This window comes from Stegostoma tigrinum, chromosome 9, assembly GCF_030684315.1.
Source record: "Stegostoma tigrinum isolate sSteTig4 chromosome 9, sSteTig4.hap1, whole genome shotgun sequence".
NCBI lineage: Eukaryota > Metazoa > Chordata > Chondrichthyes > Orectolobiformes > Stegostomatidae > Stegostoma > Stegostoma tigrinum.
The window spans coordinates 92,061,538-92,075,464 of record NC_081362.1 but is presented as its reverse complement, the minus strand read 5'-3'; the positions used below and the strand labels follow the sequence as shown (position 1 = coordinate 92,075,464).

General features: G+C 43.7%; 1 protein-coding gene across 3 annotated transcripts in view; it reads left to right on the top strand.

Moving 5' to 3' along the window:
* The first annotated feature begins 8,919 nt into the window (after positions 1-8,919).
* Positions 8,920-13,927, top strand: part of si:ch211-202p1.5 (uncharacterized protein LOC103909337 homolog) — a 35,429-nt gene continuing 30,421 nt past the window's right edge. Inside the window, exon 1 of one of the 3 annotated variants that reach the window (XM_048536208.2) lies at positions 8,920-9,509. In XM_048536208.2, the coding sequence (XP_048392165.1) occupies positions 9,449-9,509 (61 nt within the window). In that variant the 5' untranslated portion in view covers positions 8,920-9,448. The remainder of the gene's footprint in view (positions 9,510-13,927) is intronic. The other 2 variants (XM_048536207.2, XM_048536206.2) reach the window with 2 other exon arrangements.

The window sequence follows — 13,927 nt, the reverse complement described above, 5'->3', positions numbered from 1 at the left end:
TAGAGAAATAAAAAAAGAAATAAAGTTACATTACTTTACAGCTATTCACAGTATAAGTTAGAAAGATAAGGACTAAAGCTAAAAGATAAACTTTACAGTCTAAGCAAATGGCTTAATGTTTTCTCTCAAGTTGTAAGCCACCATAGTATATAAAAATAAATTCCATGAACACTCTAGGACACATGTATGATTTAAAAACTGACCTGCTTGTTTTTTTAAAACCTGTTCACAAAAATAGACCAACATCTATCTGCCACCAGTTTAAAACCTTAGCTCTTAAAAAGTAGAACATATAAAAAGCATACACCTTAAATCAAATATGCCAATCTCAGAGATGAATTTTAAACTTTAATAAAGCCAAACAGCTGGGGATGAACAAAGAGGTACTTCTGGTTGAGACAGGAATAAATGATAACAAATAGTGGGCAGCACGGTGGCTAGTGGTTCGCACTGCAGCCTCACGGCACCAGGGACCCGGGTTTGATTCCAGCCTCAGGCGACTGTCTGTGTGGAGTTTGCACATTCTCCCCGTGTCTGTGTGGGTTTCCTCCAGGTGCCCTGCTTTCCTCCCACAGTCCAAAGATGTGCAGGCTAGGTGGATTGGCCATGCTAAATTGCCCGTAGTGTTCAGGGGTGTGTGGGTTATAGGGGAATGGGTCTGAGTGGGATGCTTCAAGGGGCGATGTGGACTTGTTGGGCCAAAGGGCCTGTTTCCACACTGTAGGGAGTCTAATCAGTGGTACACGTTTTTAGGGACATTTCAAAATGTTCAAATTTTGAAAAAATATAAATATTCAAAAATTAAATTCCACTAAAAATCAAAAGCTCATCTATGTTTACATGGAAAATTGAGGGCAATGTTAAGTTTAAGAAATGAGGCATTTTATATTGTTACATCTCACTCGAGAAGAACACATTGGAAATCGAAAAACAGAAGGTGCTGGAAAAGTTCAGCAGGTCTGGCAGCATCTGTGAAGAAAAAAAAATCACAGTTAACATTTTGGGTTCAGGGACTCCTCCTTAGAACAGCCTCAGTTCTGAGGAAGGGTCACAGGACCCAAAACATTAACCATGATTTTTGTTCCAGATTGACAGCATCCGCAGTGCTTTCAGTTTTTATATTGGAATTCAAGCTGCTATTGTTACAAAAGTTAAAAGTTCCAGAAAGGTAGACAAAATTCCCTAATTTACCTGTCTTTTAGACCCAGGAAAGCAGAAAGCACAAGATAACAAAGTGTGGGGCTGGATGAACGCAGCAGGCCAAGCAGCATCTCAGGAGCACAAAAGCTGATGTTTCGGGCCTAGACCCTTCATCAGAAAAGGGGGATGGGGAGAGAGTTCTGAAATAAATAGGGAGAGAGGGGGAGGCGGACCGAAGATGGATAGAGGAGAAGATAGGTGCAGAGGAGAGTATAGGTGGGGAGGAGGGGAGGGGATAGGTCAGTCCGGGGAGGACAGGCAGGTCAAGGAGGTGGGATGAGGTTAGTAGGTAGGAAATGGAGGTGCGGCTTGAGGTGGGAGGAGGGGGTGGGTGAGAGGAAGAACAGGTTAGGGAGGCAGGGACAAGCTGGGCTGGTTTTGGGATGCAGTTCGGGGAGAGGACGAGCTGGGAGCGCCTGCTGTGTTCATCCAGGCCCACACTTTGTTATCTTGGATTCTCCAGCATCTGCAGCTCCCATTATCTTTAAACAGAAAGCACAAAACAGGTACTTAACGAGAATAACACTTTATTACAACTAAATCCGTTCTAGCTCCACCTAAGCATTTATAAACAATTAACATGTAACTCTGCAAGTTAAAACAAAACCAGACAAGATACAGACAAGGAGTGACAACTCCATAGATCAAACAGCTACTCGCACACGCCACTAGGCTCTAGTTTGTCTGCAATAACCTCCCTTCTCCAATCCCTACACCCCAACCCCAACCTGAACAGGCAACACTTACAATGAGTGTCAGGTCACTTGGCTTTAAAAATGTCATCAGTCCTTCAACAATTCTTGTTTTTTTTTAAAACAGTTCATTGCCCATTTCAGTCATAATCATAATCACAGAAATATAAGACAGTTTTTTGGAGTTCTGAAAAATAACTGTCATTGTATGGATTCAGAGATGACAAAGTGTGGGGCTGGATGAACACAGCAGGCCAAGCAGCATCTTAGGAGCACAAAAGCTGATGTTTCGGGCCTAGACCCTTCATCAGACTGTTTTAGAAAGCAGACAAAAGATGGCCAAAACTGCATGAAAAGGTGAACAAAATGAGCTAGGATTTTTTAAAAGCCCGATTGCAGCTGGGTCCTTAGTTATTTATAATTTTTATTGAGAACTTAGATAAATTGAAAGAGAAATAATATATCTAAGTTTGTTGATGATACAATGTTTGGTGGGAATGTAAATTATGAGGAGGATACAAAGCAGCTAAAACAGGTAGATACCAGGCACGTGAATGGGCAACAATACAGCAGATGGAGTATAATATGAGTTAACTCTCAGGTTATTGTCTTTGGGAGTTGGAATGGAAAACTAAAATTGGTTTTAAAAGGCATGAAGCTTTTTAAGTGTTCATGTTCATTGAGAAAAACAAAGACCTGTGGTGCAGGTGTGTAGTTCCTTGAAACTGGAGTCCCAGGTGGACAGGATAGTGAAGAAGACTTTTGGTACAATTACCTTTACTGGTCAGTGCGTTGAGTATAGACATTGGGAAGTCATGTTGCAGCTGTACAGGATATTGGTTAGAACACTTTTGGAATACTGTGTTCACTTCTGGCCTTCCTGCTATTGGAAAGCTGTTATTAAACTTGAAAGGGTGCAGAAAAGATTTACAAGGATGTGCCATGGCTGGAGGGTTTGAGTTATGGGGAGAGGTTGAATAGGCTGGGGTTATTTTCCCTGGAGCATCGGAGGCTGAGGGGTGACCTAATAGAGGTTTATAAAATCAGGAGGGACTTGGATAGGGTGGATAGCCAAGGTCTTTTCCCCAGACTATGGGAGCCCAAAACAGTTCTAAGAAAGGCTCACTCAATCCAAAACGTCAATTCTGATTTCTCTCCACAGATGCTGCCAGACCTGCTGAGCTTTTCCAGCAATTTGTTTCTGTTTCCAATTTACACATCAGCAGTTCTTTTGGTTTTCAAAATTAGAGGGGATAGGTTAAATGTGAGAGGGGAAAGATATAAGGGGAACCTCAGGGGCAACTTTTTCACGCAGAGGGTAGTGTGTGTATGGAATGAGCTTCCAGAGGAAGTGGTAGAGGCTGGTACAATTACAACATTTAAAAGGCATCTGGATGGGTAATTGAATAGGAAGGGTTTAGAGGGACATGGGCTAAATGCCAGCAAAAGTGACTAGATTAATTTCAGACACCTGGTCAGCGTGGATGAGTTGGACTGAAGAGTCTGTTTCCATGCTGTACAGCTCTATGACTGTGTGGGTGAAAACAAAAAGTTAGCATGAAAATGCAGCAAGCAGTTACTAGAAGGGAAATTGGAGTATGAGAATATTCCTGCAATTGTATAAAGCCACTGATTATCGTGTGCAGTTTGTTCTCCATGCTTAAGAAAGGACGTACTTATATTGGAGGTGTTTCAATACAGTGGTTCCTGAAATGTCAGGATCGCTCTATGATGGGAAGTTTAGTAAAATACGTTTATATTCTCTGCACTTCAGAAGATTAAGGGTAATCTTATTGAAATGTATGGGATCCTGAAGGAGTTTTGACAGAGTTATCTTTTCCTGGATAGGGAACCTAGAGCTCAAGAGCACAGCCTCAGAATAGGAGAATGATCATTCAGGACTGAGACGAGGAGATAACAAAGTGTGGAGCTGGATGAACACCGCAGGCCCAGCAGCATCTCAGGAACACAAAAGCTGACGAGAGCTCTCTCTGATGAAGGGTCTAGGCCCGAAACATCAGCTTTTGTGCTCCTGAGATGCTGCTGGGCCTGCGGTGTTCATCCAGCTCCACACTTTGTTATCTCAGATTCTCCAGCATCTGCAGTTCCCATTATCTCTGAGATGAGGAGAAATGTCTTCATTTAAAGGGCTGTGAAGCTCTGAAACTCTCAACAGCAGACAGTTGTGGATGCTCTGGTATGGAGTACATTCCAAAGTGTGATCAACATATTCTTGACGTCACAGGGTATAGAGGAATACAGAGACTATGCAGGAAAAGAAAGTTAAGGCACAAGGTTAGCCATCGGAACATAAGAAATAGAAGAATGAAACAGGTCATCTGACCCCTCGAGCATGTTCCACCATTCAGCTCCCCTTACCTGCCCCCTTACCTGTCCCCTCACCATAACACTTAATTCCCTTGCTGTTCAAAAATCTATCTGCTTTTGCCTTAAAAACATTCAATGACGTAGCCTCAATCGCTTCACTGGCCAGGGAATTCCACAGATTCGCAACCCTTTGGGTGAAGTTCTTCCTCAACTGAGTCCTAAATCTGCTCCCCTTTATTTTGAGGCTATGCTCCCTGATTCTCGTTTCACCCACCAGTGGGAACAACCTCCCTACTTCTATTTTATTTATTCCCTTCACAATTTTGTTTCTATAACACCCCCCATTATTCTTATTGAATGGCACAGCAGGTCTGAGAGTTACTTTGAAGGCAGCATTTTGTCTCTTGAATGAAAAATCCCAGCACGGCATGAGTAGACCACTGTACAGGTGTGAGAGACTGAGTGTAACAGTTCTCCTTCTATTTCTTCTGTTTATATGTTCTCAACTGGCCTGAAAATGATGGGCTGAATGGCCTCTTCCAATGCTATAAAACTCCATGACATAATGAAACGCAACAATTGAAACGAGAAGGACAGTAGCAACACCAACACTGGCTAGAAGTGTTTTATTTTGATCTGGAGTTACTTTAAAGTACAAACCCTGTTCTTGTGTATCATCAGAACATTGTGGCCATAAGCTCGCTGTTGAGAACTGGGCAAAGTTATCAGTGCAATACTTTCATCTGTAACTGGCTCTCTTCCTGTACAGTGGTCTACTCTTGCCATGCTGGGGTTTTTCATTCAGGAGACAAAATGCTGCCTTCAAAGTAACTCTCAATAAGAGATCAGCTCTACGTTACGTCACCTGTAGGATCCCTAGGTTTTTATCTCCCTTCCCCTTGATCATTTGCTCCCAGGTTTGCTGAAAGTCCACCTTTGCTCCGCTGCCTCCACCAGGAGCCTTGAGCCGATGGCCAACCACACCCGCGCTATCACCTTCACTGGACCCACCAATGCCAGAATGGTCACACTCCAGACTTGGAAATATATCATCATTCCTTCACTGCCACTGGGTCAAATTCATGGAATTCCCTCCCTAATAGCATGGTGGATCAACCCACAGGAGGTGGACTGCAGCAGTTCCAGAAGGCAGCTCAACCCCACTTTCTCCAGTGGCAAATAGGGACGGGCAATAAATGCTGTCCCAGCGAGCAATGCCTACATCCCACAAATGAATAGAAAAACACTATCGTGTTATCCACGCTATCTGTATGGCCTGCTCTTTAATGGTGACTGGCCCTTTCAGCACTTGGCATTCCAGCTGTCAAATGTGAGCAGGGGAAGAAAGAGATAGCATCAGCGCAGCGAGTACTTAGGGTATGGAATGCACTGTCTGGAAGTGTGGTGGAGGCATGTTCAATTGAAGTATTCAAAGAGCATTTGATGGGTATTTGGATAGATAAAATGTGTAGGAATATCATGAGAAACCAGAAGACTACCACGAGGCAATGATGATAGTCTGAAGAGCTGGTGCAGGCACAATGGGCCGAATAGCCTTCTTCTGCTCAGTAACAATTCTGTTATTCTGTGATAAGACCATCTTTAGTTTGGGTGTGGGCACAGTATGAGGGGCAGGAATTGTTTTCTGTTGCTGTCTGCTGTTTCTTTCTGAGTGGTGTGGTAGATGTATTTTCACAAATAATTCCCTGTTAGGTGTGTAAATTGAGAAACAAAATAGTGACATCAGAAAGGCTGAAAATAGGAGTGTCTATGTACTGGGGGTGTGTGGTATGGGGGGTGGGGGTGAGTAAGAAGGGTTAAAACAATGCAGCAGAATAGTGATCCCCAAGGTTCTCCAGCTTTGAGCATCAGGCCTCATTGCCGCGGACCTGGAATGATGACCCAGCCACCACTGCAATGAGACCCTCAGGTAAATGGGTTCAGTGTTCAGTGGGGAATAGACATTAGAGCATAGGGCCTGGTCTTAGGTTGCTAAAGGATGCCTCATGTTTGCACATGACCAATTTAGCGGATGGGGCATTTCCTAAAGGAATTTGACGGCCCCTTTCGTGCCTATCATTTTGGAACTGCAGTTGGCTACACAATACCTGTACATACATGTCACAATTCCCTGGTGAGTGTTCTTAACAAAACCATTTCTGATCGTGTCTGAGCCCGGAGCATAGGGAGTGTAGTCATCAGACAGGCACTGACATGGCAAACACATAATTTAAGTGAAACATTTTTCGGCAGAGAGCCAAGAATGTGGAACTCATACAAATGAGGTATGTTTAAGGCCTCTGTACATTAGAGGGGAGTCTAAAGCACTGATGAGAGAGAAAGAGAATAGAGGGGCAGAATGGAAAGAGATTATGGTGTGGAAGGCGCCTCATGGGGAGAACAAACAGCAGCAATAACAAATTGCATTAATAATATGTCCATCACGAAGTAATCCATTGTACGGTGCTCAAAAGAAGCATTATCAAGTAAAAGTGGGGATCAGCAATACCATGTGATATTAGGCACAAATAGCAAACAACCTGTTAAAGTGGTAGGTTGGAAGATTAATTAAAGACCTGAAGCTGGCGTAGGTGCTGGGAATTGAGTGATGTACTTCCTGGGCTTAGGTCTAGCTGACTGAAAACACAGTCTCAAAGGTGTACACAATTCAAGGCAGAGTTAGGGGAGGGTAAATATCTCAGAGCATTGTAGGGCTGATGGAGGCTACAGAGATAGGGAATGCCATCGGTACTGAAGGAGGTTACAGTGGTTGGGAGTCTCGTTGGTGTTGAGAAAGCTGCAGGGATAAGGAGTACTTTTGGTGCTGAGGTGGTTACAGAGGGTGCAGAAATGGGGAGGGTTGTGGGGCGTGGGGGAGGATGAAAAGATAAGGAGTGTCTTAGGGAATGAAGAATATTACAGAGATAGGGATGGGTTGAGCTAGGAGTTGGGGAAGGCTACAGAGATAGGGAGGGTTTTAGGTGCTGGAGAAGGTTACAGGGATACAAATGGTTGTTATAACTGTTAAAGCTTGGAGAATGTCTTTGACAAACTACTTCTGAACCATAGCCCTACTCATTGCACAGCTAGCCTTCAAGCAGTAATCTCTCAAAGGGAAACTCGTTCTCCAATTAAAAGGAGGGCACTTCCAAAACTATGGGGACAGCGGTTGGATGGTGAGGCTAATTGGATAGGTCTACCAAAGAACAAACCTTTACGGGCTGAATGGTCTCTTCCCGAGCTGTTGGATACTGTGAGTATTGTGTGCACTGTTGGTCCTGTTTCCTCAGGAAGGGTCCACAGTTTCTGAAGGGAGTGTGACAGAGACTGATCCCTGGGATAGTGAACTGTGAAGTGAGATTGAAGAGACTGGGCTCACATCAATTTAAAGAATGAGAGACTATGTCATTGAAGCAGCCAGCATCCTTACAAGGCTGGGTGGGATACATGAAGGAAGGATGTTTCCCCTGATGGGTTTATAGGCCCTTTAGGGCTGAAATGAAGAGCAATTGTCCTCCTCCCAGGGCTGGTGAATCTTTGAAATACCCTACCCTAGGTTGCTATGGAAACTCAATCAATAGTTTTGAGCGACATGGTGAAGGGAAATGACATTGAGGTAGAATGGTGGGTGTGTGTTTGAGGTGCCACATGGCTTAATCTCACTCTCACCATCATCAATAAAGAATCTGACCATTCTCTCCCTGCCTTCCTCTATTCTGTCTCTTTCTTTCTCCACCTCTCTCCCTTATACCTCTCTTTGAATTGAGTTAGCTTTATGGTCACACATCTCTCTTTCTCCTGTCTCGCTCTCTACGTTTTCTTTCCCTGCTCCTCCCTAGCCTCTTCTTCTTTATATACACACACATACACACACAAACACACATACACACACAGACACACATACACACACAGACACACACACATACACACACATACATAGACAGACACATACGATGTACACACAGACACACACACATACACACACACGATGTACATACATACACACACACATGGATACACACGATGTACACACACAGACACACACACACTCACACGATGTACACACACATAAACACACACAGATACACACAATGTGCACACACACAGACATGCACACATGATGTACACACACATACACACACATAGATACACACGATGTACACACACAGATACGATGTACACACACATACACACACACACAGATACACACGATGTACACACACAGACACACACACACACGATGTACACACACATACACCCACACAGATACACACGATGTACACACACAGACACACACACACACGATGTACCCACACACACAGATACACACGATGTACACACACAGAGACACACACACACAATGTACACACACACACGATGTACACACACATACACACACAGATACACACAATGTACACACACACAGATACACACAATGTACACGCACACAGACACAGATACACACGATGTACACACACAGATACGATGTACACACACATACACACACACAGATACACACGATGTACACACAGACACACACACACGATGTACACACACATACACCCACACAGATACACACGATTACCCACACACACAGATACACACGATGTACACACACACGATGTACACACACACACACACACACACACACACAGATACAAAGCCTTTGCAACGTTGCTGCTCCACTGCCTTGAGTTCAAAGCTTTATGGCAGCAAGTGATTTGTTGGCTGCGCGGAGGAAGGTGTTAAACGTGTGGACCATGAAGCGACGGGCAGCAATAATGAGGGAGCCAGAGCAGGATATTAAAAGTTGACCACAGTTTCTCTTTGTTCCCCTTTGTGGAGCCTGCGGCAGTGTTTCCTGAGCTGAAGGTGCATTCAGCTACTGTCGTTCTCCTCTCCCTCGGGCTTGCTTTCTCCTCTTTGTTCCTCCGGACCCGCTTTAACCTGGCAAGGTGGTTTATAATGTGACGCTTTACAGCTCTGTCGGTGTGGGAGGCTGATCGCTGTGAACAGATAGGATTACTATAAAAGGGAGGGACTATCAGAGAGAGAGAGAGTTTCCTGTCTACGTGAACTGCCTGAACTCAAACCCTGCAGTAAACTCTAGTCAGTCCGCAAGATGCAGACGTGTTAAACTGCTCTCTTACCTTCTAGAGAGAGGGAGCTGCATTACCCTGTGTTCTGGAACAGTATCTTAGTGCGTTTATCTGGCCGCTTTTGTGGAGATGATTCTTTTTACCCTCTCCGTTCTGGTGCTAACACTTCAGCCGCATCTGATTCCAGCAGGTAAGTCCTTAGAGTTTTACAATCTCTCCCTCCTGAGAGCGAAGTGGGGAGGGGGTGGGGGATTAACATCGGAGGGATGATATGAATGAATGAATAAATGCAACTGTTCCTTCAACCCTCAAAACAGCAAAGTTAGGTAACACCAACTGCAGAACATTGTCTCAGTCTGGGGTTATATAACACACACGCACACACACACACACATGCAAGATCTGTTACGAAAAGAATAGTGAAGAAGTGCTGAAACCATTCTCTGCTCCAGCTTTTACTGTTTATCCATATCAGTTCATATCAGAATGCAAGTGTTTATGTTTATTTTTAAAAATGCCACCTTTTCAAATATCCTTTCCACCCACGACTATATAAAAAAGCTACCTTTTTTTAAAAAACTCTGTAATTCCGTTAAATTTCAGTTTATTTCTGTTTAAAGCACCTTCTGGTTCCCCTGAATTCAGGAATAAAGAATTCTACACCCTCCCTTCCCATTCCCTTGGAACAAGATATATCTCAAACAGCAGGCAGCCGCAGGGGGAACCTTTCAAAGCCGTCAGTGGCCGAGATGAAAAGCTGATCGTGTTTCCTCGACAGGTGAAACTGCTTCATTACCATTCCACATAACCTCAGGAATGTGACTGGGAGAGACATCTCCCGGCTTGGACTGGCCGCTTTGGTCAGTTTCGGGATCCGCCCTCTGCACTACTCTGTAACTATGCCCCTGATATAGTGACCAATGCGCCTGTCAAACAAAAATAGCACACTATCATCAAGAGGGTGAGAATGTGGAGCGGACAATATGCTTGACGAGACAGTGCTGATCAATTTACTGTGTGCAGTGTCACATCAGGATTGCACTAGGGTGGGCCCCAGATTCTTTCTTAATCAGTCATGGGGGGTGTCAGAGTCAATGGTAAGCCCTTACAAATGATAGAGGTTATGGGTTTGCTGTCTAAGAGCCTGGGTGAGTTGCTGCATTACATCTTGTAGATGGTACACTCTGCCGCAGTTGTGTGTCTCTGGAGGAGACAGTGAATGTTGAGTGTAGTGGATTGGGTACCAGTTAAGTGCGCTGCTTGGTATTGAGCTTCTTGAGTGTTGTTAGAGTTGCAATCATTCAGGAAAGTGGGTAATATTCCATCACAATCCTGACTTGGACCTTCTAGCTGGTGGACAGGTTTCAGGGAATCAGTAGGGTGAGTTAATCACCATCAGGTTCCCCGTTTCTCTCCAGTTCTCATAGCTGCCGTGTTTATGTAATTGATTGACTTGAGTTTCTGGCCATTAGTAACACTGGAGATGTTGATAGTGGGATGTTCACTGAATGGAATGTCAAAGGGAGATGGATAGGTTCTGACTTATTGGAGATGCCCAATGCATGGCATATGAATGGCATGAATGTTTATTGACCCCCTAGCAACCCAAGCCTGAATGTTATCCACATTTTGTAGCATGGTCGGATGGATGGAGTATTTGAGGAGTTTTGAATGATCCAAGACACTGTAAAATTGTGAGCAAATCTTTTGATTTTTGCTCTATTGTTATAGATCAAACTGTTCATGATGATTGGATGTAAGGCTTTATACTGAGGAGCTGAGCAGTCCTGGCAGAACTTAAACCAAGCATCAGTCAGCAGCTTCATACTTGTGTCTACTTGATAGCATCATCCATTACTTTGATGATCAACAATGAGCTGTTGAGGTAGTAATTGGTTGGACTGGATTTGTCCAGCTATTTTTTATGGTTAGGACATGCCTGTACCAATTTTCCACATTGTTGGAGATGCCTGTATCATACCAGACTGCAACAGCTGACTAGAGGATGTGGCCAGTTCTAGAGTACAAGTCTTTCGTATTACAGCCAGCATGTTCTAAGGCTGATCTGTTCCTATATTGCAACAGTATCTACATTTCATTGTGAAGGTCTGAGATGTACCAAGGTCATAAAAAGATGCTCTGTAAATGCTTATTGTTTCTCAGAAGAGGAACTGTGAGTACTGTATCTGTGTTCAATGTTACTCAGAAGATTATCACTTTATTGCAGACCCGTGACTAACAGACTGAATACCAGATGTATAAGAGCACAGTAACAGAAGAAGGCCAATCAGTTCCGTCATTCAGTTAGATCATGTCTGATCTATATTGTATTCACTGGTCTCAGTGTGGTCTCCACTACAATAAGGAGATCAAATGCTTTGTAAGATACTTCTATTCAGTCCACAAGACAAACTCGAGCTTCAAGTGAGCTTGTCACTTTAATTCTCCACCTTGAGGTCACTCTGACATCTCTGTCCTTGACCTGTTGCACTGTTGTTGTGAAGTTCAACATAAACGTGACGAGCGTTTGGGCCCATGACCTGACTCAAGGCTAGGAGTGCTACCAACTGAGCATTGGCTGATGTCTTAGAACTTTTGCTGGACTTCTCTGCATCTCCAAACCTGTTGGAATCCCAATCAAATAATGTCAGGATCTTCCCTCCAACACAACCCTCACAGTATACTATGCATTATTGCAAATGCTTAATTAGTCTTGCGCTTTCTTGCATCTTGTAGATGGTACACTTTCATCTTTTGATGAGGCATTTGATAGCCCCTGGGGAGTCAGCCTTGAGTTCAACAATTCCAGACCATAATCCTTAGCTTCTGTTTTGTTTTCCTGTTGTTGCTCATTTCAATTTTTCACTACTGGTTCCTGTACCAGCTTTGTGTCTTCTCTTACAACAAAAACAAAGTTGCTGGAAAAGCTCAGCAGGCATGGCAACATCTGTGAAGGAGAAAACAGAGTTAAAGTTTTGGGTCTGGCGACCCTTCCTCAGAACATTGTGCCTTCTCTTGCCTCATTGCCATTCTCTTTAACCTTGGAGGATCAGCTCTTCTGTCATTCAATCTTTCCTGACTGTCACAAACTCACAGCCTTTCCTTTTGAACTTGACTCATCCACACTCAAAACATTTCAAACTTGTGCCATCTTTAAAGAAAGGGCACAAATCTGAAACATGAACACTATTTTTGTACTGATGCTGTAGAGTATAGCAAGCATTTTCTGCTTTCATTTCTGATTTCCAGACCAGGGAGAGGAGATGGTGGAGAAGTATTATCTCACAACTATTAATCCATAGACTCCGCTATGTCCTGCAGACCTGGGTTTGAATCCCACTGTGGCAGATGGTGGGATTCAACAAAAAAAAACTGGAATTGAGAATCTATTGATGATCATGAAACCATTGCCAATAACAATGCGTCTGGCTCGCTAATGCCGTTCAGGGAAGGTAATCAGCCATCCTTACCCTGGTCTGGCCTACATGTGACTCCAGATCGACAGCAATATGGTTGGTTCTCAACTACTGTCTGGAATAACCAGGCAAACCACTCAGTTCAAGGGCAGCTAGGCATTGGCAATAAATGCTGGCCAGCCAGCCACACCCATGTCCCACATGTGATTAAAGAAAATCCACTGCATTCTGTTTATCGATTAGTGTGTCTCAACTCCATTTATATTCCTTTAGTTCTATATCCCTTGACACTTCTACCTAACAAATATCTGACCCACTCAGTCATTAAAGCTCCAATAGTCTCCCAGGTTCTGCAGATTTTTTGAGAAGAATCCCAGATTTCCACTGACATTAGTGTGAAGTTACCGTTACTGTTAAATGATCTTTTTCTAATTTCAAGATGAATTCCTGTTGCTCTGAGTTCCATTTGCTAAGTGGATTGTTTCTATCTGGCCACACTATTGGATCTACTTAACATTTCTGAACCTTCAATGAAGTCCCCCCACCTAACTATAGCTGAGAATATTCAACTTTCACCTAAGCTAACTCTTCAAGCTCCACTATTGTCGAGGATTGGTTGGCAACAGTGATCTCATTCTAAAGATACCTTTGCACCTCTCCCCTATTTTACTGAGTGTGTCAACTTGCCTAAAGCTAAAATAAGGAATGGCTCTTATTTCTGGCAAGAAAGCGCAAGACTAATTAAGCATTTGCAATAATGCATAGTATACTGTGAGGGTTGTGTTGGAGGGAAGATCCTGACATTATTTGATTGGGATTCCAGCAGGTTTGGAGATGCAGAGAAGTCCAGCAAAAGTTCTAAGGCATCAGCCAATGCTCAGTTGGTAGCACTCCTAGCCTTGAGTCAGGTCATGGGCCCAAAGGTTAAGCACATCTTCAGGTAGACACACTGTGGCAGTACAAAGGGATCGCTGCAGTATCAGAGGCAATATAATTCTCACAGTCAACTAAACTCCCTCAGATGTGCGTAAAAATCTTAAGGTGTTCTGATGCAGAACTTGAGATTTCTCCGCCGAGCCCAGCACACTGTTTGTGGGAGACTGTTTTATTCACTCATTGGATGTGAATATCATTGGCTAAGTCAGCATTTATTGCCTGTCCCTCGTTGCCCTTGAGAAGGTGGGGTCTTCTT